The 25088-nt window shown below is 38.0% G+C and overlaps 1 protein-coding gene across 3 annotated transcripts in view; it reads left to right on the top strand.

Annotated features, from left to right (window-relative positions):
• The first annotated feature begins 2007 nt into the window (after positions 1–2007).
• HEATR1 (HEAT repeat containing 1) overlaps positions 2008–25088 on the top strand; it is a 60095-nt gene continuing 37014 nt past the window's right edge. Inside the window, exons 1-18 of one of the 3 annotated variants that reach the window (XM_003410910.4) lie at positions 2008–2138; positions 2425–2593; positions 3455–3671; positions 7237–7378; positions 8232–8333; positions 9275–9415; positions 10893–11104; positions 11257–11390; positions 12610–12712; positions 15849–15959; positions 16359–16476; positions 17675–17782; positions 19861–19956; positions 20425–20513; positions 22187–22398; positions 22724–22845; positions 23563–23754; positions 24901–25084. In XM_003410910.4, coding sequence (XP_003410958.1) covers positions 2452–2593; positions 3455–3671; positions 7237–7378; positions 8232–8333; positions 9275–9415; positions 10893–11104; positions 11257–11390; positions 12610–12712; positions 15849–15959; positions 16359–16476; positions 17675–17782; positions 19861–19956; positions 20425–20513; positions 22187–22398; positions 22724–22845; positions 23563–23754; positions 24901–25084 — 2425 coding nt within the window. In that variant the 5' untranslated portion in view covers positions 2008–2138; positions 2425–2451. Of the gene's footprint in view, positions 2139–2424; positions 2594–3454; positions 3672–7236; positions 7379–8231; positions 8334–9274; positions 9416–10892; positions 11105–11256; positions 11391–12609; positions 12713–15848; positions 15960–16358; positions 16477–17674; positions 17783–19860; positions 19957–20424; positions 20514–22186; positions 22399–22723; positions 22846–23562; positions 23755–24900; positions 25085–25088 lie in introns of those variants that run through there. The other 2 variants (XM_064276705.1, XM_064276706.1) reach the window with 2 other exon arrangements.

Genomic DNA, 25088 nt, shown 5'->3' with positions numbered 1-25088 from the left:
ATAGAATCACAAACGCTAATGAGGCAATAATCAGGAATAAAGCTAAAGAAGTATTTTTAAAGAGAAAAAGTTAAAATTAGAGGTCATTGAATATTTTTCCAAACCAAAGTTTTGTTTTGTTTTTTTAAATCACATTTATCACCCTGTGATGTGTTTTCTGTTTTACTTACCTAGGTTACTTCCAAAGTAAATTTGGTACGGCACCACACACCATTGGAGCTGACAGACAAAGGGCGAGAAAGGGCTGAAGCAAAAACTGGTAGCACTTTTTAGTTTCACTTTGAAAGAGCTTTTAGAATATATTGTGATTTTTTTTTTTTTTAAGAACAAACGTGTCTTGTAAACAAAATAGGCCTGGTTTTCATTTACTACTAAATACTCTAGATCTACCTTGTTGCTTTTGTAAAGGTAAAATCCCTGTGATACTTGGAAGGACAAAGAAATTCCTGAGAGAGCTTTATGTGAGGATAAAACAGATACTGCCAGAACATAAAAAATCATGTTAATCTCTGCAAGTCAATCAGTATCACATGAAAAAGGGGTCTGTTAACTATCTGTAGAAATAACCGAAGAGATTTTTGGTTGTTTTAAATGTTGTTAAGGAAAAACCAATAAAATACTGTGTTAATAAAAGGGAGAGAAGGGGAGAGTCTCTGGAGTATGAAAAAAGGGAGCCTTCAAAAGTATAACCATGTCTCCAACGCTATCCAGGGAAGAAGAGGGTTGCCTAAGGAAAGACTGATGCCCTGGCACTGGTGCCCTGTATCTCTCGAGAAAAATGAATGCATTCAGAAAAGACAGGGAGAATATCCAATTTCACTGCTCCTGTGCAGATTCTCTGAGAGGACAGGGTAGCACACATCAGACTATTTAGGAAAGGCTGAACATGCTCTATCCACACATTGTAATACCATTCAGCAACACCAACCTCTGGTGACACAAAGACCAGTGGGTGCCTGTGGCCCAGAGTGGGGGGTGGGAATTCACTGTAAAGGGTCAAGAGGGAAGTTTTGGGGGTAATGGGAATATGCTATGTCTTATATAACTTTTTTTTTTTTTTTTTTTAATATAACTAAAAACGAGTTGCCACATAGAACTGTGTTCCATAGGGTTTTCAGTGGCTGGTTTTTCTGAGACCACCAGGCCCTTCTGAGGTGCCTCTGCATGGACTGGACCTCCAACCTTCTGATTAGTTAATCTTAACTGTTTGCACCACCCAGGAACTCCTACACCTATATATTCATCTGTTAAAATTTACATAACTGTTCAACTAAAATGGGTTTGTTAATTGTGCTTTAAACAAAGTTAGTTTGAAAAGAAAAAAAGCACAGTACATGCCCTCCAGGAATGCAGACAAAGCCGAGTGGCGAGATGCCCCCAAGCATCAGGATGGTGATGTCCATTTATTGAGCGGTCCGCAGTGTGTCGGACCCTGGGATGAGTAGCTTATCTCATTAATTCTCAGCCTGTTCCACTGTAAAGAAAAGGTAAGGAACTCGTAAAGACTTTTAAATAATTCGGTAGAGATCACACGGGCGCTACCGCCGGAATCTGAACCCAGGCAACGTAACTTCACAACCCAGACTTTTAACTACTACACGATACTGCTAAACCCGTTGCCCACAGCGACCCTAAAGGACAGAGAATTGCCCCATAGGGTTTCCAAGGAGCTGCTGGTGTATTTGAACTGCCGACCTTTTCGTTAGCAGCCGAGTTACTTAATCACTGCGCCACCAGGGCTCCGCGATGCTGCTACCTAGTACATAGTAAAAGCTGCGTTTAAGTATTTGTTGAAAGAATGATTCTGGCTACAGAGCCTTAAAGCTCACAAAACGCCCATGTATAGAACGAGACCTTCAGTCCACAAGCCCGGGCACAGATCGCAGCACCTGAACAAAGGAGACCCGGAGCCTCAAATACGACCAGGGTAGAGGGGCGGGGCCCCGTCAAAGGGAGGCAGCCATTTTGTCGCGTTTCACGCAAGCTTGTACTTCTTCTCTTGCCGTAGTTCCCGAAACCGGAAGTTCTTCTAAAGCATGTCTTAGGTTTCCGGGCGAGAGCTGGACTCGTTGACACCATGTGGGTGCTGCCGTGAAGAGTTGTCGCCTTCTAAATCCTGCTCGAAGTCCGAGTTCCTGGTGAGAATGGGCACAGAGCCGCTTGAGGCTGTGGATCGGGGCGGGATACCGAGAGAGAGTGAAAGGTCCGTGGGTTTACCGGGTATTTGCGGAGACAAGGCTGAAGAAAGTGTTCACGCAACCCCGGGGCTGTAGTTAAAAGTTGTAATTGCTTTTGCACTTGTGTTTGTATCCGGGGGTCCGCGAGTTCGGGACAGCTGATTGTATGTCCACAACCGCGCTGGAAAGTCACCTTATGGTTTTAGAGATTTCTCACAGTAGTTCCGTTTCTTAACCTGTTTTTTAGAAATCACTTCTTCTCCTTGGGTGAAAGATGACGTCCTTAGCTCAGCAGCTCCAGCGACTCGCCCTCCCTCAAAGTGATGCCAGTCTCCTATCTAGAGATGAAGTTGCCTCTTTGTTGTTTGACCCCAAGGAAGCAGCCACTATTGACAGGGACACTGCCTTTGCCATTGGTGAGCTACCTTTTAACTTAGAAAAGCTTTTCGAAGCGTTTTGATTTTTTTTTTTTTCTTTCAGGGTGTTGGTATGTTTTCTGTTCATCCTCTTCCTTAGCAGTTTTAATTTGTTCTCTTATGTTGTTAAGGGAAAGAGAATTAGCATTGATGGAGCAAATTATCATGTGCCAGGTACTGTGCTAGATACTTGAGATGGATGTAAGTGTCTCACAGGTGAAGAAATAACGCTAGGGAGGTCAACCCATTTTTAGAGACGAAGGATATCTAAAAGGGGGGCGTGGCTGGGGTGGAGAAGGAGTCTTCCCAGAGGACTGACATTGTCCCAGAGGACTGGCCTAGTAAGGGTATCAGTAATTTTTTTAAAAAGGAATAATTTCTGTCATCAAATATTTTCTGTTCCTGTAGTTGGTGAAATAAGATTTGTCCTGTATGCTGCAAACTAGAAATCCATGTTTGCGGCAGATTATATATTCTGAAACAATTCAGAGACTTTTAGGGGTATCAGTTCCTGGCTAGTGCACCTCACATGCAGCTACCACTCTTGTCAGTTGGGGTTTGTGTGCTGCTTTTATGCTGAACAGGTTTCAGCAAAGCTTTCAAACTAAGATGGCCTCAGAAGAAAGGTCTGGTGACCTTCCTCTGAAAATCAGCCAATGAAAACCCTACGAATCACAACGATCTGATCCACAACCAATGATGGGAATGGTGTAGGACCAGGCAGTGTGTCTTCTGTTGTGCATGGGGTTGCCATGAGTTCGGGGCCAACTTGAAAAGCAACTAACAGCAACAAAAACTGTAAAAGAGGGGTGGGATGATTTTCCTTGCAAAGAATTATTAAGTAAACTAGTCTTTTCCTAGGATGCACTGGCCTGGAAGAGCTGCTTGGAATTGATCCTTCCTTTGAACAGTTTGAAGCACCATTGTTCAGCCAATTAGCAAAAACCTTGGAGCGCAGTGTTCAGACCAAAGCCGTGAACAAACAACTGGATGAAAACATTTCATTATTCCTTATTCACTTGTCCCCTTACTTCCTGCTCAAGCCAGCACAGAAGTGTCTGGAGTGGTTGATACACAGGTATGCAACGGGATTACAAAAATAATTGCTGGCTAACTAATGCTTTGAGGAGAGAGTATCGGTATCCTCTAAGGTACTGTAACTTAAGAAAAACGATAATAGGTGACACGTATTGCACATTTATACTCTAGTACCTGTGGTAAGCGCTTTGCGTACATTATCTCAGGTAATCCTCAGGACATTCCAATGGGAAGATGCTTATATTATCTCCATTTTAAAACTGAGAAAACTGAGGCTTAGAGGGCTTAATTTGTCTGAGTCGCATAACTAGTGTGTGGCAGAGATGGGATACAACTCAAGTTTATTTCTAAGGTCTGATCTTTCATCCAGTTTAGAAATCGTTTCTGTAAGTTTATTCAGTGTTTTTCTTACTTATTGGCTTCTGCTTACGTGTTTTGTTTGTTCTCCCAATATATGTGTTTTGTTTATGTTTTCATTTTATTGAAATATATATAAAAAAAGTTTGTCATTTTAACCATCTTTAAGTGTAAAATTCAGTGACATTAATTACATTCACCATGTTGTGCAACCATCATTAGTCCCATTTCTAAAAGTTTTTCATCATCTCAAACAGAAACTCAGTACCCCTTAAGCTATAATTCCCCATTCCTCCCTTCCTCCAGCCCCTGGTAACCACTAATAAGCTTTTGTCTCTATGCATTTGCCTACTCTAGACATGTGATATAAGTAGGATCATACAATATCTTGTGTCTGACTTATTTCATTTAGCATAATGTAGCATGTGTCAGGGCTTCGTTTCTCTTTACGGTTAGATAATATTCCATTATAGGAGTCACTATGTGGTGTAAACAGTTAAGCACACAACTGCTAGCTGAAAGATTGGTGGTTTGAACCCACCCAGAGGTGCCTTGAAAGATAAGCCTGGTAATCTACTTCTGAAAAGTCATAGTCTTGAAAACCCTGTGAAGCAGTTCTACTCTGTACACATGGAATTGCCATAAGTCGGAATTGACTGGAAGGCAACTAACAAGAACATAATATATGTGCTGTGCTTTGTTTACCCATTCATCTGTTGATGGACCTTGGGGTTGCTTCCACCTTTTGGCTATTGTGACTGATGCTGCTGTGAACATAGGTGTACATGTATCTATTTGAGTGTTTGCTTTCAAGTCTTTTGGGCATATACCCAGGACTAGAATTGCTAGCTCATATGGTAATTCTGTGTTTAACTTTTGAGGAACCACCAAACTGTCTTCCACAGTGCCTGCACTGTTTTGTATCCTACCAAAAATGGACAAGGGCTCTAATTTCTCCACCTGCTTGCCAACACTTGTTTAGTTTTTCTGATAATAGCAACCCTAATGGGTGTGAAGTCTAATATGTGTTTTAAAAGTAGGATTTTCATTTCATTAATTGGAGACATGAAGGTAAAGTGATTTCCCTTCAGGAAGCAAGTGGGTCTTTGAGAAAACAATTTAATTTGGGTCTTCTGATTATCAGAACATTAAACTCGTCAAAGTATAATGTTCAAAAGTCTAATATTTCACTCTGTCTTCTAGCATTTAATTTCACCCAAGTAGATCATTAACTTAAGGAGCTCTTTTTCATTTGATTATTTCTTTATGTAACTAATAAGCAGGCTCCTTTTGTTTGCTGGGAAACCCTGGTGGCATAGTGGTTAAGTGCTACGGCTGCTAACCAAAGGGTCGGCAGTTCGAATCCGCCAGGCGCTCCTTGGAAACTCTATGGGCCAGTTCTACCCTGTCCTATGGGGTCGCTATGAGTCGGAATCTACTCGACGGCACTGGATTTGGTTTTGGTTTTTTTGTTTGCTGTTTTGCAATAAATACCATAATAAAGGTTTATGCAGAGTTTTCGGGATCCAGCTCTGCCTGGAGTAGTTGAGGAAAGCGTTGTGGAGAAAGTAACATTTCAGCTAGGACTTAAAAAGCCTGAGAGATTACTATGAAGACTTATTTTAGATGAAGAAGCAGCACACATAATGTCATTGTGATGTGAAAGATGTGATGAGTGAGAAATAGCAAGAAGTTCAGTGTGTTTGATGAGTGACAATATAAGAAAATGATCAGATTCCTATGTAAGTTATTTGTTGGGTAGATACCAAGTATAGAGAATCAGCATTTCCATTCCACTCTCAGTATCTGACTCTATGTATCAGATACTTCTACAGTATTTCATACAAACCATGTGAAGCGCACTGTGCCAAACATTTGAGAGGATGTAAGGCATCACAAGGCATCAGCCCTCAAGTTGCTTACTAACTATAGTTAGGGAGATAAGACATAAACCAAAAAATAAAAGGCAACTAATGTGAGTCCTGCAAATAATGTGTCTTTACATTTTGTTTTGTATTTTTTGGCATTCATTCATTTATTGTGTTAATGTATTTCTTCTTATTCTGAAGTGCTAAGGGAATGCAACATGATTGCAGGCTGAGTGGGCAGTGGTGGTTCAGTGGTAGAATTCTCACCTTCCGTGCAGGAGCCGGGGTTTGAATCCCAGCCAGTGCACCTCTCATGCACAGTCATACCTGTCTGTTGTTGGAGGCTTGCATGTGGCTGTGAGGTTGAACAGGTTTCAGTGGAGCTTCCAGGTTACGTTGGGCTAGGAAGAAAAGTCTGGTGATCCACTTCCAAAAATCTACCAGTGAAAACCCTATGGATCACAATGATCTGGTCCCACTGTGCGTGGGGTCGCCGTGAGCGGGGGCCGACTTGACAGAAACTCACAATAACAACCATAAACGGCTGAGTATGGCACTAAAAGAAAAGTATAGATAAAAGGATAGGAGAGGTCAGAGCCGTAAGAGGGATCACTTGACTGGGAGAATTAGGAGAAGCGTCTTGAAAAGAAGGCACTTGAGACGGGTCTTCAAGCCTGGAAAGATTATAATGTGTCTGTTGGGATTAATAAATCTGTCTACAGTATTAGGGTAGACGGTTGGGTCCAGAGTTTTGTGAAGTTCCTAGACAAATCATATATGGTAGTAATTATGTAATGGAGCCCTGGTGGTGCAGTGGTTAAGAACTTGGCTGCTAACCAAAAGATCAGCTGTTCAAATCCACCAGCCACTGTTTGGAAACCCTATGGGGTAGTTCTACTCTGTCCTATAGGGTAGCTGTGAGTCAGAATCAACTTGACAGTGATGGTTTTTTTTTTTTTTTTAATTATATAACATATAGTTATGATCCAAAGAAAGTAATATGATTTCTTTTATAATTAGTCTTTTGGTATTGGAAGTACGGTAGTTAGGAAAGCAGAGGAGGCTGTGAAAGTGGACTTTGGAGCCTAAAAAGAAGCTGGGCATTGCTGCCCAGGTGAACAGTTGCTTTTTTGTTGGTTTGACTGCATTGATCCCACAGCTACATTGATATAATAGTGTGGAACACAGGGTGACAGAAAGTGAATGGAAATGCAAAAAACAGGCATATAGTTTAAGTTCTCTGTCATTTTATAGTTATGCAGTTGTTTTTACCAATATTCATTCTAAGTTGTTATACCTCATTGATACAAGATTTGAACATGTAAGGAAATGTGTGCCTATAAGTTTTGGGTCAATTTGAATGGTTTGCTTTTTCCTCAGGTTCCACATCCATCTTTATAATCAAGATAGCCTCATTGCTTGTGTTCTGCCATACCACGAGACAAGAATATTTGTGCGGGTTATACAGCTTCTAAAAATTAATAATTCTAAACACAAATGGTTCTGGTTGTTGCCAGTTAAGGTATGATTGTTGAATAACACATATCTTTAGTCTTTATAAATCTTAATTAAGGGTTGTTAATTTGGAAAAAATTAAGTTGTTAACATGTTTTGGGGGTAGTCCAAGTATTACCGCTGTCATTTTTATTTCCTAACTTCACGGTGAAACTATTATTAATAATAAAAGGTAGCTTTTCATTTAGTGTCCGCATCAGGCTAGGCAATTTATATCATACTATCTTGAATTCTCACAAAAGTCCTCTATTTTTATGGATGAGACAGGCTCTGAGAATTAAGTTAGTTGCCAAAGTTCACATAACTAGAGTGGCAGAGTTGGACTTTGAATCTGGATCTGATTCAAAAGCCTCTGTTTTTCTACTGCATGATGCCGTCTGGTATTTTAAGTTGTGGAAGTGAAGAAGAGCAGAAAACACTTACAAAAATTAAAAAGATAAGGATAAGTTGGAGGACTTGAAGAAATAATTGGTTATAAAGAAGATGCTAGGAAGTAATTTACAGATCAATAAAAGGATGGCAGCATAATGTATGGGTCTGGGTACAACCACAGGGCGTGATTTTGTAGTCACACCAGCTGAGTCTCATCATCACTTTATCCGGTAGCGTATAGTACGGGAAAGTGGAGGTACGCTGTTAGCAGGAACTTCACTGAACCTTGGGCGTGGTGATCCATGCTAGGCAGGAGAGCAAATGGGGACGAAAGTAGGCTAATAGGCTTAGGAAAGAGTTAAGATTACTGATGATGATATTGAGGTCAGTGATAAGAATTAATAAAAAGGAAGGAATGGGAAATTTTTAATTAAAAGAAGAATTAAAGAATTTGGATCAAAAGCACATGTTCTTTCTGTCACTAACAGCAATCTGGAGTGCCCTTAGCTAAAGGAACTTTGATTACGCACTGCTACAAAGATCTTGGATTTATGGACTTCATTTGCAGTCTGGTGACAAAATCTGTGAAGGTGAGTGCTATGTATAACAGGTAGTCCCTGACTTTGACAGGGCTCTGTTCTGATGACTCCATCATAAGTTGGTTCTGACGTAAGTCAAATACCTCTTTTTTTTTTTAATTTTCATATTATTGCATTTCATTATCAGTATCCTTATAAATCCAATCTTTATTTCTTGGCATCAGTGTCATAACAGTGAAGTTGGAGTTGTAATGGCTGTCAGGTGCGTGCACAGTTCAACTGTCATGTCATAGGAGTTGAACGTTGCCCAACTTTCCGTTATAACTCCCTGTGCCGACATTAACACAGACTTCATGGGAAGCCAGGCCGTAGCCTGCTATATGGCAGTGTTTTGATCAGTAAATCGTAACATTGAACATCTGCCAGCAAACAGGCGAGAACTACATCAGCAGATTACACACTGCAACATTGTGTATAGTACATGTTGCTAACAAGATGTACAAAAAAAAAGAATGGTCGTAAGTGCAGTCGTTGTAACTCAAATATGTCATAAATTGGGGACTTACCTGTAATTCCTTAAAAAGATTCCTTGCTGTGAGGGAAGGAAACATACCGCAGCTGTCCCTAATAGCAGTGGCGCTTTGAAAATAATTCTGTTTTGGAATGTGAGCAGCTTGAGAATCAGTCTTTCATGATCAAAAGATGTTTTTCTATGAAAATGAATTATTCTGCTCCTTGCTGAATTCTGTTTGCGGTGACTGTTCAAACTGAGAGACGGTCCGAAGATGTCGGGAAGATTGTTGAGCAGATCATCCCCTCATCATACTTAATTGAACCATCGAGTTTGTGTTCAGTGTTTGTTCATTGTTACATATGGCAAAAATTAAAATATCAAAGCCAGAGTAGTTCAAGAAAAAAGCTGTGTGTAAATGTACGTACTCGCGCCTCGGTGGTCTCTCTTCAGTGGTTTCTGTTTGTGCTCTTTGTCGTAGGTTTTCGCGGCGTGTCCCGGAAGCTCAGCTCAGCTGAGGGTGCTGCTGTCATTTTATGCGTCCACCATCGTGTCCGCTTTAGTGGCTGCCGAAGACGTATCAGACAATATAGTCGCCAAGCTATTTCCATATATCCAAAAGGTTTGCCTTATTTATGTGTAAAGTGGGTTATTTAATATTTTAAGGAATTTTCTCACCTTTGAAATTTTCAATTAGACGTAAATGTTTTAAAATTGGCAACTTACATCAAATGAGTGATAAGGTTTAATTGTCCTTTCTTTTGTTTTAAAAAGTCACCAGAGTAGGATCTATAACTCCTTAAGAATTAATGTTGGCTATCTAGTCCAGCCACTATCTTCCCAGACCTTTTTTTTTTTTAATTGTATTTTAGGTAAGGGTTTACAGAGCAAATTAGTTCCTCATTAAATAATGAACACACACATTGTTTTGTGACATTGGTTGCCACCTCCGTGACATGTCAACACTCTCCCCTTCTCGACCTTGGGTTCCGTGTTAGCATCTTCCCTGACCCCTCCTGCCTTCTCGCCCTTGCCCCTGGGCTGGTGTGCCCATTTAGTCTCATTTTGTTTTATGGGCTCATCTGATCTTTGGCTGAAGGGTCAACCTCAGGAGTACTTCAGTACTGAGTTAAAAGGGAGTTGGGGGCCACACTCTCAGAGTTTCTCCAGTCTCTGAGAGACGAGTAAGTTTGGTCTTTTGTGTGTGTGTGTGTGTGTGTGACTTAGAATTTTGTTCTACGTTTTTCTCCAACTCTGTCCCGGACCTTCTGTTGTGATCCCTGTTAGAGCAGTTGGTGGTGGTAGCCAGGTACCATCTAGATCTGCTGGACTCAGTCTGGTAGAGGCTGTGGTAATGGTGGTCCATTAGTCCTTTGGACCAGCCTTTCCCTTCTGTCTTTGGTTTTCTTCATTCTCTCTTGCTCTAGATGGGGTGAGGCCAGTGGAGTATCTTAGCTGGCCACTCGCAAGCTTTTAAGATCCCGGATGGTACTCACCAAAGTAGGATATAGAACATTTTCTTTATAAACTGTGTTATGCCAGTTGAGCTAGATGTTCCCCCAAGACTATGGTTCCCAGCCCTCAGCTCAGTAATTCCGTTCCTCGGAGACAGACATGTTATCTCACTGGAATGGGAGTAGATTAGAAAATGTGTTCAAGGCATTCTTTTTGCATTGGCGTCTGTTTCTTAATGCTATTTCTTCACGAAGGCCTTGCTGCCTATTACCTTCCCAGATTCCCCATTGAGGTACTGCATTTGGCTCCCAAAATTATTGTCTTCTTCAGTCAGACACGTTTTCAGATGTGTTAGTGATCTGATGGAAGTCTCCCTTACTTAATAAGAGTAGGTGTTTGCATATAAAAGAAGAGCTTGCTGACTCCTGTTAGGATGTGTAGTGGAGATGTGTTCAGTTGGGATACCTGAGATTCTATTTCTAATCCAGAGAGTTGTCTCATTTCATTTCTACTCAGGAATAGGGGTCAACACCTTGATATTTAACTTCTGAAGAGTGATTGATTCTCAGTATGTGCTATGTTGTATTAAACTGTAACTTACGAGGTTTTTGATTTATCTTTTTTTATATTTTAAAAACTATTAGGGATTGAAATCATCTTTACCAGATTACAGAGCTGCAACATACATGATAATATGTCAGATTTCTGTGAAAGTGACCATGGAAAATACCTTCGTTAATTCATTGGCATCACAGATCATCAAAACATTGACCAAAATCCCCTCTTTAATCAAGGATGGACTAGGTTGCTTGATTGTGCTCCTGCAGAGACAGAAGCCAGACAGCCTTGGGAAAAAGTATGTATAATTGAATTGAGAAGTGATGATAATTACAGGTCAAACTACTTTGCAAAATATTTTGGAGGTTAAGTGATAACCTATTTTTTTTTTAATCGCCATTCATTATCTAACTTGTAATGTCAACATCATGTGTGCTTCCTTCTTCAAAGGCCATTTCCTCATTTATGTAATGTTCCTGATCTTATTACAATACTTGGTGGAATTTCTGAAATATATGACATCAGTCCTCTTCTGCGTTACATGCTTCCCCACCTGGTTGTTTCCATCATTAATCATGTTACAGGTATGTGGTTTTGTATTTTGTGTCCAGAAACTTACTTTCTAAGATTTGATTCTCTTAAAATAGGAGCCACATTGTTTTCAATATCTTAAAAATATTTGGAACATCTGCTATCCAGTTGTTTTTATGTAACTGATCTATTTTTCTCAAGAGGGAAAATTTGAACTGGGAAGCAGGTTGGTTCAAGTAATATCCTTGTTAATTGACCAATATCACCAGAATTCTGTTTAAAAGTCTGCAATTCTTAAACAGTCTCTACTTGAAAAACAGTATAGACTTTTTTTTTTTTTAAGTAAAAATATATTAGTGAGTAAACATTTTTCTTCGTGTTTAGGTAGTTAACGGACTTCAGGGATTTATTTGTGATAAATATATCATCTAATTGCCAAAAAGTCAGCTTTTCTCCCTAGAGCCATTAAAAATATAAGATCAAGAAAATCTCATGAAAAAAAAGAATCCAAATTTTTTTTTTTAAAGCCAAATTACTAATAGGAAGTGATAACATATGCATTTTTTGTTTTTATTCTTCAATAAATATGGAAGGACTTAAGGAAGAAACACTTGGTCCTATTACTTCTCGGAGAATGCTAAGAAAATGTCTCTAAAATTCTGTCAGGCTTTTGGAAAATAAGGTTTACTTAACCAGATGTTGGCTGAAACATGCATATTAGAGGCATGACTAGTAAAAACGAAAGAGTATTCCTATTCTGATGTTCATGAGTATTGTAGTCCCTAGCCTTTGAAGGCAAAGGGCAGACATCAGATTTATACATTTTAAGCAAATCTGGAATAGAAAATGACAGCTCTTGCTTCAGTACGGAGTTACTGAGATAGAAGTTTAGCTTGTTTTCAGAGATATTTTATTGAGATCTTGGTCTGTGTACTAACTTCACCATGAACTTCGAGTGTCTCCTAGGGAATGAATGTGTATTCCCTGGACTTTTGTTTCACTATTGAAATAGGTATGAAAATACTCGTTTTATAGAGAGTCTCAGGTAAAAGACGAATGAGGGTAATGTATACAAAGATGTTTTGAAAAATATAAACCATTAACTAGGTGGAATACACTTTCGAATACAGATAAAAAGCTGGGTAGTATTGTATATATATATATATGTTTAAAATCATCCCTATAAAAAAGTTTTCTGCTAAAAATAAATGTAATATTGTGAGCATGTGTAAAACATTTCCAGAACTCAATTCTAAATTGTTGCATACTAAGGAGGAGAAACTGAAGAGATGGATGGTGAAATCTACAGGAGGCACTTAGAAGCTATACTTACAAATATAACTCTGAAGAACAACTTAGATCATTTGTTGGCTAGGTAAGTTATTTTTATTTTAAATAACACTGTGTTGTTATTGTGCACCATTGAATCAATTTTGACTCATAGAGACCCTGTATAACAGAGAGTAAACCATAGGGTTTCCTAGGCTATTGAAATCCTTACAGGAGAAGATTGCCAGGTCTTTTCTCCTGTGGAGCCGCTGGTGGATTCTGACCACCACCCTTTCAGTTAGCAGCCAAGCACTTAACTTTTGAGCCGCCAGGGCGCCTAATAACAGCTATGTTGTTACAGTTGTTAGGTGCTGTCGAGTCGATTCTGACTCATAGCAACCCTACATGCAACAGAATAAAACACTTCCTGGTCCTACGCCATCCTCACAATCATTGCTATGTTTGTGCCCATTGTTGCAGCCACTGTGTCAATCCGTCTCACTGAGGATCTTGCTCTTTTTTGCTGGCCCTCTGCTTTACCAAGCATGATGTCCTTCTCCAGGGACTGGTCTCTCCTGATGACATGTCCAAAGTATGGAAATGAAGTCTCACCATCCTCACTTCCAAGGAGAATTCTGGCTGTACTTCTTCCAAGGCATTTGTTTGTTCTTCTGGCCCTTCATGGCATATTCAATATTCTTTGCCAAAACCGTAATTCAAAGCCATCAGTTCTTCTCTGGTCTTCTTATTCATTGTCCAGCTTTCACATGCATATGCGGCATTTGAAAACACCGTGGCTTGAGTCAGGTGCACATTAGTCCTTAAAAGTGACATCTTTGCTTTTTGACACTTTAAAGAGATCTCTTGTAGCAGATTTGCCCAATGCAATACGTCATCTGATTTCTTGACTTCTGCTTCCATGGTTGTTGATTATGGATCCAAGTGAAATGAAATCCTTGACAACTTCAGTCTTTTCTCCTTTTATCATGATGTTGCTTATTGGCCCAGTTGTGAGGATTTTTGTTTTCTTTATGTTGAGGTGTAATCCATACTGAAGGCTTTGGTCTTTGATCTTCATCAATAAGTGCTTCAAGTCCTCTTCACTTGTAAATATTATATTCCTTGTCGTGTATGGTTCCTAAGTCTCCGTTCTGTTATCTTTGCAATCAACCGGTGACCTGACAGAGATCTCCTTGAGTGCCAGTCTCTTTCTTCATCAGGTACTCCCGTGGACACTGCAAATGTTCAACCAGACTCCATAGTTATGAAGTAATTGAATCAGTAGAGGAGTTCAGCAGCAGATTTGAGATGGCAGAACAATCAGTGAACTTGACCACAGAACAATCGAAAAGACTCAGGCTGAGGAACAGGAAGGAAAAAGAATGAATAAGCAGCTCCTAGGGGACCCTACTGCATGGTTTAGAGTCAGAAAGCGGGTGCGTCAGGGTTGTATCCTTTCACCATACTTACACAGACTGTACGCTGAGCAAATAAGCTGAGAAGCTGGACTGTATGAAGAATGGGGCATCAGGGTTGGAGGAAGACTCATCCTGCAGATGACACAACTCCTAGCCAGTTTAGTAGTAGTTTTTGGTAGGGGGATTAATTCCTGGAGCTTTCTATGCCGCCATCTCCTATGACATCCTCTAAGCTATTATTATTATTACTTACTTTTAGAATATTTTATTGTGTTTTTGGTAAAAGTATGCACAGTAAATTAGGTTCTCATTTAACAATTTCTGTGCTTACTCTTCAGTGACATTGGTTACGTTCTTCACAATATATCAGCATTCTCGTAATTTCCATTTTGGTCTGTTTCCATTGATCTAGCTTCCCTGTTCCCTCTAGCCTTCTCATCTTTGGTCTAGGGTAAATGTTAACCATTTGGTTTTATCTAGATGATTATTTTGGGGAGCGCAGTACTCATGGGTGATATTATTTATTGTGTGAGTCAACCTGTCATTTGGTTGAATGGTGACCTCTGGGAGTGGTTTGGGTTCCAAATTTAAATAGTATCTCAGGGTGGTAGTCTCAGGGTTCGTTAAATCTGAACCTACTGGTCCAGTAAATCTGGCCTTTTCTTAAGAATTTGAGTTTTATTCTACATTTTTCTCCTATTCTATCTGGGACCATCTGAGTGCCTGGTCAGAAGGGTCGGTAGTGGTAGCCAGGTACCATCTAGCTCTTCTGGTCTCAAGGGATGTCATTGTTCATGTAAACTATGGGTTCTGTGGAGTAGTTTCTTCTTTGAGTCTTTGGTTTCCTTTTGTCTTTTTAGCTCTGAATGAGTAGAGACCAATAGTTGTATCTCAGTTATTATTTTTGACGTGCTTTTGATTTACATTTTACAAGTACTTAATCCTGTAATTGTGGTGGCAGAAAAAGCCAAAGTGAATTTTCTTGCTCATCATTAGTACTTACACATCATACGGCAAAGTTAATGGTTAAGCCTGGTTTGGGCTGTATCTAAATATGGTTTGTGGCTGCTGAAAGTTTTCTGTTAATAAATGGGCTAAAATGCCTGAAACAATACATCGCAATTAGTATTCAGTAGATATTAGCTGCCCCACAGGGTTTCCAAGGAGCAGCTGTTGGATTTGAACTGCCCACCTTTTTGGATAGCAGCCCTATCACTTAACCACTGTGCCCCCGGGGCTCCAGATTGAGCATAGGCATGCAATAAAGATTATTTCTTCCTACTCTGTAAATATAGTTTAGTCTCCCTTTTTTCATTTCTTAATTAAAGAGCAGTTGATACTGTGAAAAGAATGTAGGCATTGCAGCGAGATCTACATTTGAATCCTGCCTCTACCACTTCCAATAGAGTGATGTTAATTAAGTTTTGGTGTCAGACTGCCTGGATTTAAATCTGCCATTGCGTAACATTGGCAGGTACCTAACTGTAGGTATGCATCATTTGTTCCCCTTGCTCAGAGGGTTGGTTTGTGAATTAAATGAAAGTATACATGTGAAGTACTGTTGAGAGTTTGGGCTCTGGAATCACTGAGGTTTAAATGCCCACTCTACTTTTTATGGCACATAAGGGATCACCAAATGTTGGCTGTTGTTGCTGTTATAATTTGACCTCAGGTACAGTATGTGATTTCTTAGCCCTAGTTTCTGTATCTTTAAGTATTACAAGTTATATCTTACAGCAGTGTGACAAATATTTTTAAAGTACCTAGAACATAGGAGCTCGGTAGATGGTAACACTCACCTTTGTTAATTGTTTTGTTTTGCAGCATTCTTTTTGAAGAGTATATTTCATATAGCTCACAGGAAGACAGTGATTCTAATAAAGTATCTTTGCTTAATGAACAGTTTCTTCCACTTATAAGACTTTTAGAAAGCAGGTAAGTTATATGTATGTGTTTTTCCCTTTTTTTAATGTGTACCTGCTGTGCTATAAAGATATGATTCCCAAGTCACATAATGATATAGTGAATTGTAAAGAGACTATCCTTTTTCTTTAGAAAGGGATGGATATAGGAATTAAATATTTTTGAAATTTAAGAGGAAAATAGGGATTGCATGTGGACTGTGGAGAGGGTAATTTTTTGTACAGATATTATATTTTTGCTGTTGGAATATATTATTACCATTTGGTTTCACGTAGTTATACCATTAGTTAAAATTTGGAGATTATTAAGTCAGTAAGTTTTTAAAACTTCATTTTATGTCTTTCCTTTATACAGGGTGTGTGTTAATAACTTTATTAATAATAATGAATTAACACTTTAATTTCTTCCCAGATACCCTAGAACATTAGATATTGTATTAGAGGAACACCTAAAGGAAGTCACAGATCTAAAAAAACAAGAGCTTTTTCACCAATTTATTTCTCTTTCTACAAGTGGAGGAAAGTATCAGGTAAGCTTTTCTTCTCCAGAGGAATTATGACAGGAGTATGTTTGTGTGATTATTTGAAGAACTGCAAAAGGAAATTTGCTACTTTTCCTACCCTCTTGGAAACGTTTCATAGAGAATGAGATTTTATACTGTTCGCTCAATTACCTAAAGTAAGGTTCTAAGGCAGGAATTGAATAATTAGAGAAAGGCTCAGTAATTTTTAAGTTAACTGCGAACATGATACTTGTTCCAGAAAAGAGTATTGCGTGGGGTATTATATGTGATGTTCATTAGCAATCACTAAGTGAGGGCTTTATGTAGGCTTCAGGTGTTCCTTTCTCTCAGATCTGTGATGTCCAATACAGTGCTCAGTAGCCATGTATTGGTACTTAAATTATTGATTAGGAAAAGAGAGAGGTGGTTTTAGATTTCATGATCGTGTTAGAATTGCAGAAATTATCTGGCAACTGTACCCTCAATCTTTATACTAGAAGTTAACATATCTAAGCAGAAAGTCTTATAATTAGCCTTAAAAATAGATCTTATGAAGAAAAATATGATTAGTTTTTTTTTTCTTCCATAAAAACTGTTTCAATTCCAAATCTTAATGGACTTCATTCTTAGTTTAATTATATGAGTGAACTAAGTAGTCATTCATTTGAATATCACTGTGGTATCATTTGGAAACCCTGGTGGCGTAGTGGTTAAGAGCTGCGGCTGCTAACCAAAAGATCTGCTGTTCAGATCCACCAGGCGCTCCTTGGAAACTCTATGGGGCAGTTCTACTCTGTCCCTATAGGGTCGCTATGAGTTGGAATCAACTTGACGGCAGTGGGGTTGGGTTGTATCATTTAGATGACTTGCATCCTGTCTTCCATGATATACTTCCTTAAATTATATTTCTGTTTAGGTGCTTTTCACTTTGGAATCAGGTACACATAAAAAATAAAAATCTACTTCATATAATTCTTCACTAAATTAAACCTACACATAGACACAAGTTTACACAAAATCACACCCATAAAATTAGTGCAAATCTTTGATCTCTTGTAACTTGTATCATGTTGTGGAGACAGTTTGCTTTACTTGGTTTATGAAATTAAGATGTTTCCTATTGAATATTTTGGGCGTTCTGGGTGGTTTTTGTCTGGCTTTTGTTGATCATACGCTGCTCAGATTTTATAGTGAAATCATTTGATAATTATGATGACTCCTGCAGTTTTTAGCAGATTCTAATACCTCCTTGATGCTCAGTCTGAATCATCCACTTGCCCCTGTGAGACTTCTTGCCATTAATCATCTGAAAAATATCATGGAAACATCAAAGGTTTGTGTGAAGCATCTTTTATTTGTTTTTGTTTTTTTCCTTATGATGAGCAGTGTAATTCTAGAATAAGACATTGAAGTTACTACTTAGAATTGATGTTACATAATGATAGTGATGAGCTGAATACGGCAGGTGGGTGTATTTTGGGCAAAGATTTAAAACTGTACATGCCAGTAGCCACCGTTTTAACCTGTGCATGCCCTAATAACAACTGTTTTCATATGTTTCTACGTTGCAAATTATTAGTTTAACTTCAGTGTTTCTCAAACTGGAATTTTTAAACAGATTCACAGACGTTCACAAATTCTCAGAGAACTTGTTAGTTTTGAATTTTGATTTTGATAATCTTAGGTTTAAGAAGCATATTGGGTCACCTGAACGATAACTTTATACTGAGCACTGCTCCATGAACTTAGTGCTTACAGTTGCATTTGTGTTTAAAATTATGGTGGCTCCAGATACTGCAGAGGCAGATTGAATTTGTAAATAATGCTTTTACACCAAAATGGTATAAAGACTTTGCAGTGATTCAAGTAGAACAGTATTTCCCTTCAGGCAATACCTTCACAACCTTTGCTGTACTAGCTTGCCACTGATAGTATTTTCTGAAAATTTTTCTTTAGCTTTTTTTGAATGGACTCATTTTTTTTTGTATAACCTCAAATCATGGATTTGAAGTGTTAATATACTTTTTAGTATAATTAAAATAGTAATGTTTATCTATATAATGCATCAAATATCTCGTATACCACTATTAGTACATTTGGAAAATTTCTGGACGAGAGAAAAGTGCTATCAGAGTTTAGTAGTGTGCAGTAGTATAAACATGCTGAACTCAAGAACTTGTGTCAAGCTCTTAGAACCAGATTCATATTACAAGTTAAATTTAATTTCAGCTAAGCAAAATTATCACATTAAATTAATTTGAGTTTTACTTGTTTTGTAGGTCTTTTCATCTCTGGCTTACAGATTTTTGTTTTGTTTTATAGTTTTAAATAGTTTTAAAATTGGGATATAAATAATAAAATAATTTAAAGCAATATGAGGCTCTCTGAGCATGTTTCTTTAAAGGGATTGATGTAGTACTTCAATTTGAGAATTGTTTTTTCATTTGATTCATTTCTATTCTGGCACACATTGTTTCTTTCACAAATTGTACTGATAAATTTGTCTTATTGACTTGCTGAATAATTGAACTCATTGAATACTGGTCTTTCTTGTGCTAGAGAGTTTTAGATGTGTAGAAGCCATGGTAGAGCAATGGTTACTTGAAAACCCCTTGGGGCAGTTTTACTCTTTGATGTTGACACATGAAACTTTGACTTAAGTTTTGTGAATTCTGGCGGGTTTAGTTTCTCTCCCAACAGAGTGACCTGTTTTTCATAATGTTATTTTTCTTTTTACCTCCCGCAGGAGAGATCTATTCAGTTGTCAGTCCTGAATTTATTTTTATTTGTTACTTTAAAAAAGGGGATACCTAATTTTGGCAGACTGGCTTTGGAATACTTGTCCTATCCTTTTAAAAATCTAGATAGTAGTAATAGCTAACTTTTAACAATACTTACTAAATGTAAGGCACACACTGTTCTAAGCCCTAACGTTATCTAGTCCTCTCACAAACCTTTGAGATAGGTACTGTTATTAACCCTGTTTTCCAGATGAAGATCCAGAAAGCTTAAGTAACTTGGCCAAAGTCACACAGCTAGTGGCAGAGTTTTGGATTTAAACCTAGGCGTTCTGACTCTGTAGTCTATGCACTCTCAACATGTGGACTCTTGCTTTAACCAGTTGAACTCCTCAGTGGAAAGATTATAATTGGATTATGCATATTTTACTATGTTTTCAGTGGAAACTGGATAAAGTTTATACCAAATAATTTGAATCTAAAGACTCTTTAGAGATTGCCTGGTTCAATACAGGTATGCTTAGGGTGTTTAAATGTCTCAGCCAGGGCAGAGCCTCTGACCCTCCACTAGTATTCTGGAGTGCTTTCCGCAAAACCCTGCTTTCTTTCTAGTGTAAAGTCTTGTAAAGTTTTTAGCAACCAGAAAATCCGTATTTCTTTTCTGTTCCCCCAGGAGAGTATTGATGAATCTTTCATAAAAGAAGCTATTTTGACCCGATTAGGTGATGATAGTATAGACGTTGTTCTGTCAGCTCTAAGTGCTTTTGAGGTGGGTGCCTTTGTTACTCATTGAAATATAATTTTTGTTTATAAATATTTTCTTGGTCCTTCTTACATGAACCTGTGCTCTAAGCAGTAAAATATTTCAAATTATTCTGCCATTGGGAATTTGTACTCTGGAGAGCACAGACTTAGCCTGCTTAGGGGGAGCTCATAAGAATAATTAGACTGTACAATTTGATGTATATGAAATTTCGTCAAAAAGGAAAAGTGCCGTATAAATTTTTATATTGCTTTTAATATATTTTTATCAATACTAAGTGTTTTGGGACCATGGAATATGAATTCATGAATGTCACTTTTGCGAAATTGCTCTCATAAAGCTTTTAAGTTACACTAGGATTCTTGGGAGAGAAATTCTTTAAATTTTATTATTTTTTAAAGTTCACTTAAAAAGCACCATGTGTGTTTGAAGCAAATAAAAATTTATTCATTGTTTTTTTTTTTTCCCTCCTAGATTTTCAAACAACACTTTAGTTCAGAAGTAACTGTTGTGAATCTTCTGAACCTCTTTCGAAGAGCAGAACCTTCAAAGAATAGGGAGTGGTATGTATTCATTTCCCCTTACAGCCTTCTGAGTTGTTAACGCTTTTGTTTCAAGTTCATATTGGTTTTCTTTTTTTTAACATTTTTTGTGACTTATATAACCTTTGGCGGTGGTAGTAGAATGGATCTTAATGTGATACTTTCTTCCATTGTACAAGTAATTAATTTGAGTTTGTGGGGGTTCATTAATACTATTCTCTGTGTTTGAATTTTTTCTTAGTAAAAATGTAAAAAGTATATAATATATGAAATAATACTGAATTCTGAGAAGCAGAAGTAGGTTAAATTTTCTACTTTATGTAGCTATATATTTGATTTTTTTACAAGAATAACATTGTATAATTAAGAACATACACAGTTATATCAAGCAGCAATAATTTCAGGGACACGTGACCCTTACTGTATTAAGTATTTGGTGAACTCTGGTCATTTCATTTTTGGCACCTAAGCTTTCAGCATGAGGAAATGACTAAGCATGTGTTACATGTTTTTGTATCTGCCATATGTAGTTCTTAGCAGATAGGAATGAATGAGTGAACTCTGATTTCTAGTGGGGAGGACATTTAATGCTATATATTTTATGTTTTGCTTTACCTAATGATGGACCCCTGGTGGCACAGTAGTTAAGAGCTCAGCTGCTAACCAGGAGATTGGTGGTTCATATCTACCAGCCGCTCCTTAGAAACCCCATGAGGCAGTTCTACTCAATTCTATAGAGCTGCTATGAGTTGGAATCAACTCGACGGCAATGGGTCTGGCTTTTTTTTTTTTTTTTTTTGGCCTGTTGTTGTCTCAGTGACCAATAAGCAACCCTGTGATAAATGGAGAAAATATTGAAGTTATCAAGGGTTTTGTTTTACTTGGATCCATAATCAGTGCCCATGGAAGTAGCAGTCAAGAAATTAAATGATGTATTGCATTGGGCAGATCTGCTGCAATAGACCTCTTTAAAATGTTAAAAAGCAGAAGATGTAACTTTGAGGATTAAGTTGTACCTGACCCAAGCCATGCTATTTTCAATCACTCATATGCATGTGGAAGCTGAACAATGAATAAGGAAGATGGAAGAAGAAATGACGCCTTTGAATTGTGGTGTTGGAGAAGAATATTGAACATACCGTGAACTGCCAGAAGAATGAACAAATCTTCATTGAAAGAAGTACAGCCAGAAAGCTTCTTAGACGCAAGGATGGCGAGACTTGATCTCACATGCTTTGGACGTGTTGCCAGGAGGGACCAGTCCCTGGAGAAGGACATCATGCTTAGTAGAGAGTCACTGAAAAATAGGAAGACCCTCAAAGAGATGGATTGATACAGTGGCTCCAACAATGGTCTCAAACATAGCAACGATTGGGAGGATGGCGCAGGACAGGGGAGTGTTTCATCTGATGTACATAGGGTCGCTATGAGTTGGAACCAGCTCAGTGGCACCTAACAACAGCAATGATGTCTTCAAAAACAGAAAGACATGGGAAGGTTAGAATTTAAAATTTTTGTCCCTGATAACTTATTTATTAGCGTGGACTTTAACGTCATGATGGTTCTGACATGATTTTTGATAAGGAGACCAGGGTATTTATTGTTAGTGGAGCTAAAACAATGCAGTGATGAATTTTTGCTGGGTAGAAGTCTGTAGTGTGTTTGTCAAGCAAGTGTGCATGCATGTCTTTTAGGTACAAGGTGCTTGAGATAGCAGCAGGCGTATTAATTAAAGAAGAGATCCTGAGTGAAAACCACCATTTGGCGAATCAGGTGGTGACACAGTTGCTGCCATATATGGTTGTCATCAGTGATGATAAGGAATCTGCTGAGATGAAAATTGCTGTACATTTATCAAAATCAGGAATTTGCTCTCTGCACCCTCTATTAAGAGGCTGGAAAGAAGGTAAAAAATTCAGTTGTTTCTATAGAAAGAAAGAACAGATAAAATTTAAAAAGAAGTTAAGTACAGTAAACATTTGGCTGTAATTGTTATTTTCAAGTTGTGTTTGTATACGCCAGTAAGATTTTTAAAAATTTTTTGTCAAGATAGAAAGTATACAGTGAAAAGGAAGTAGAACTACAGACAGATTGATTCAGATTTGGCTAAAAGAAAAAAAAAAAAAAAACCTTCATATGAAAATAGTAAAGTTTTACCTGAATTCCTTATTTCACATGATTCTTTGGGTGTTAGTCACACAAGTGGTTTCTATATGCAATTTTTTTAACAGCTCTTGAAAATGTGTTTAAAAGCACAAAGTCAGGAAAACTAATTGGTATAGCAAATCAGAAGATGATTCGGTTGTTGGCGGATAATATAAATTCAGGGGACCCTTCTTCAATGTTAAAGATGGTAGGTATGCTGTCATAGCCCCCTAGATTTCCTTCTCATAACTATTAGGTTCTCAGCTTTTGCCTTCCTGGATCCTGCTTCTGCTGCTGCTGCTTTTGCTCCTTCCTCTCCTCCTCTTCCCTCACCCTCTGTCCTCTGTCTTTCTCCTCCTCCTTCATCCTTCCTCTTCCTTCTTCTCCTCATTCTTTTTTTAGCATTGTTGAGTACTTTGTTGTTTTGCTCTAAACATGTACAATGTTGTTTGGTATATCCTGCAGGTTATTTGAAATCCTTAACATTTTGAATCCATTTTTTCACTGCAATTCTGTATTGGACCAGTAAGAATAGTGTGTACATTGCACTTTTTGTCTCTCATTCTAATTTAAAATATTAGAATATAGTCGTATTTTTTGTCAAAAGAGTAAAATATAGCCTGAAAGAGGAGAAAAATACTTTTAATAGTAAAAAAAATTTCTGTGAAAGTATTAGTTTAGGTTTGTGATTTTTGAAACATTTGTCCAATAGGCAAATGCAGTCACATTCTTTACAATTTCTGAAATTATTTGTTTTTGTAATTATTTAGAAATCAGTACTTAACTTTTTTTTTTTTTTTTAAGGCTTTGTATTTGTCATTTTATTTTTAACTTAAAATACATGATACCCTGATAGACCTGAGATAGAAAAATGGCTTTATGAAAACCAAGACCTGGCAGTAATAGAGTGTGTTTACTTTTCAAGGTGGAGGATTTAATAAGTGTCAGTGAAAAGGAGGCCTATAACCTGAGGCAGAAAGTGACTTTTCACGTGATAATGTCTGTGCTTGTTGGTTGCTGTTCATCTTTAAAAGGAACTCACTTTCCGTTTGCAATGAGAGTCTTCAGTTTGTTGCAGAAAAAAATAAAGAAGCTGGAAAGTGTCATTACTGCAGTGGTAAGGAGAACAAAGTCTCTGGAGAGTTGAGTGCTGAGGAAAGTGACAACTTGGCTGTTAGTCACAGCGAAGCCGAAACGACTGGGGCTGGGATGCTGAGGCTGTGGAAACTGGCTGGGTGAAATGCGGAATGGCCTTGGGTAATAGTTGTGGATTAGGTGGCTGGCTGGCTTTTGTAGAAAATTTAATTGAATTACAAAATTTCAAGGTTGCAAAGTTTTGTATGTGAGGTTTGGAGTCTTTATCATTATCTTTATCATATAGCTATCCAAGCTATGCTTATGTATCTCTAGTGATGAATACATCTCTTGGTATATTAGTTGTTGAACAAAATATTACTTCATTCTATTGTTTACCAAAAACAGATCTTTTATATTATTTTATTTTTCATATTACATTAGACTTGGGTTTTCCTTGCTGTTGTCTTTGACAGCGTTACTAAGGGACATGTTTTAGCTGTCTGTATTTTACCTGGTAACACCTCTTAAGGTAACAAGATAATTGATTTTAATATCTGCCACGTATAATAAATACTATTTTGTTTCTATCTGTCCTCCAAACCAGGGAGGTTTCTAAAGAGAACAACAAGGAGGTGGATTCACTTCTAATTTACTACTCTGTACTCACCTGTACGTAGTCTCATTGGTCACTTTCCTGCATCTTTATTCACGTTCCCCTTTGGCATTTGCAGTGACGTTTTGCCACTTGTTTAGACTCATCTGTAAATTTGGAGATTATGCTGTGTATCTTCTTCAGATTAGCAGTAAAATTATGAAATGAAAGCAGTCCCTCTAAGGATCTCTTGGAAATCTAGCTCCTTGTTGTTCTCTTTAGAAACCTGCCTGGTCATTCCTATCCTTTATTTGATAAATACAACTTATATGAATAAAATTTTTTTAATGATAATGTTTAAGCAAAAATAGGTAAAATGAAGCCATAGGTAATACATCTGTGTCTTGTGAATAGTGATAGCTCTCTGTTAAAATCTGATGGAAGCTGTTATTCCTCTCTCCACTTAAATGCATGTGTAGATAAAATACTGCATGTTACCCACAGGGACTCGTACTTCCCTGTGGTGTACCCACAGAACCCATATTAAGAACCCCTTTAAGTTTGTACTGATTTGTGTTTCCTTTAACATTTCAGGAGATCCCCCCAGAATGGCATTGTGAGCTGACGTTAGACAGAGACATACCCGTGGAGCTGTGGGCACATTACATAGAACAGCTCAACACGGGTCAGATGATTGCTGTGGAGGACTCTGTCTTACTTGTATTTGCACTAAAAAACTTTATTCATGCAGTGAAGGTTCCTCAGTGTTTTCCCAAAGGTGA

This window comes from Loxodonta africana, chromosome 25, assembly GCF_030014295.1.
Source record: "Loxodonta africana isolate mLoxAfr1 chromosome 25, mLoxAfr1.hap2, whole genome shotgun sequence".
Lineage (NCBI taxonomy): Eukaryota > Metazoa > Chordata > Mammalia > Proboscidea > Elephantidae > Loxodonta > Loxodonta africana.
This window is presented reverse-complemented; position numbering and strand designations above follow the sequence as displayed.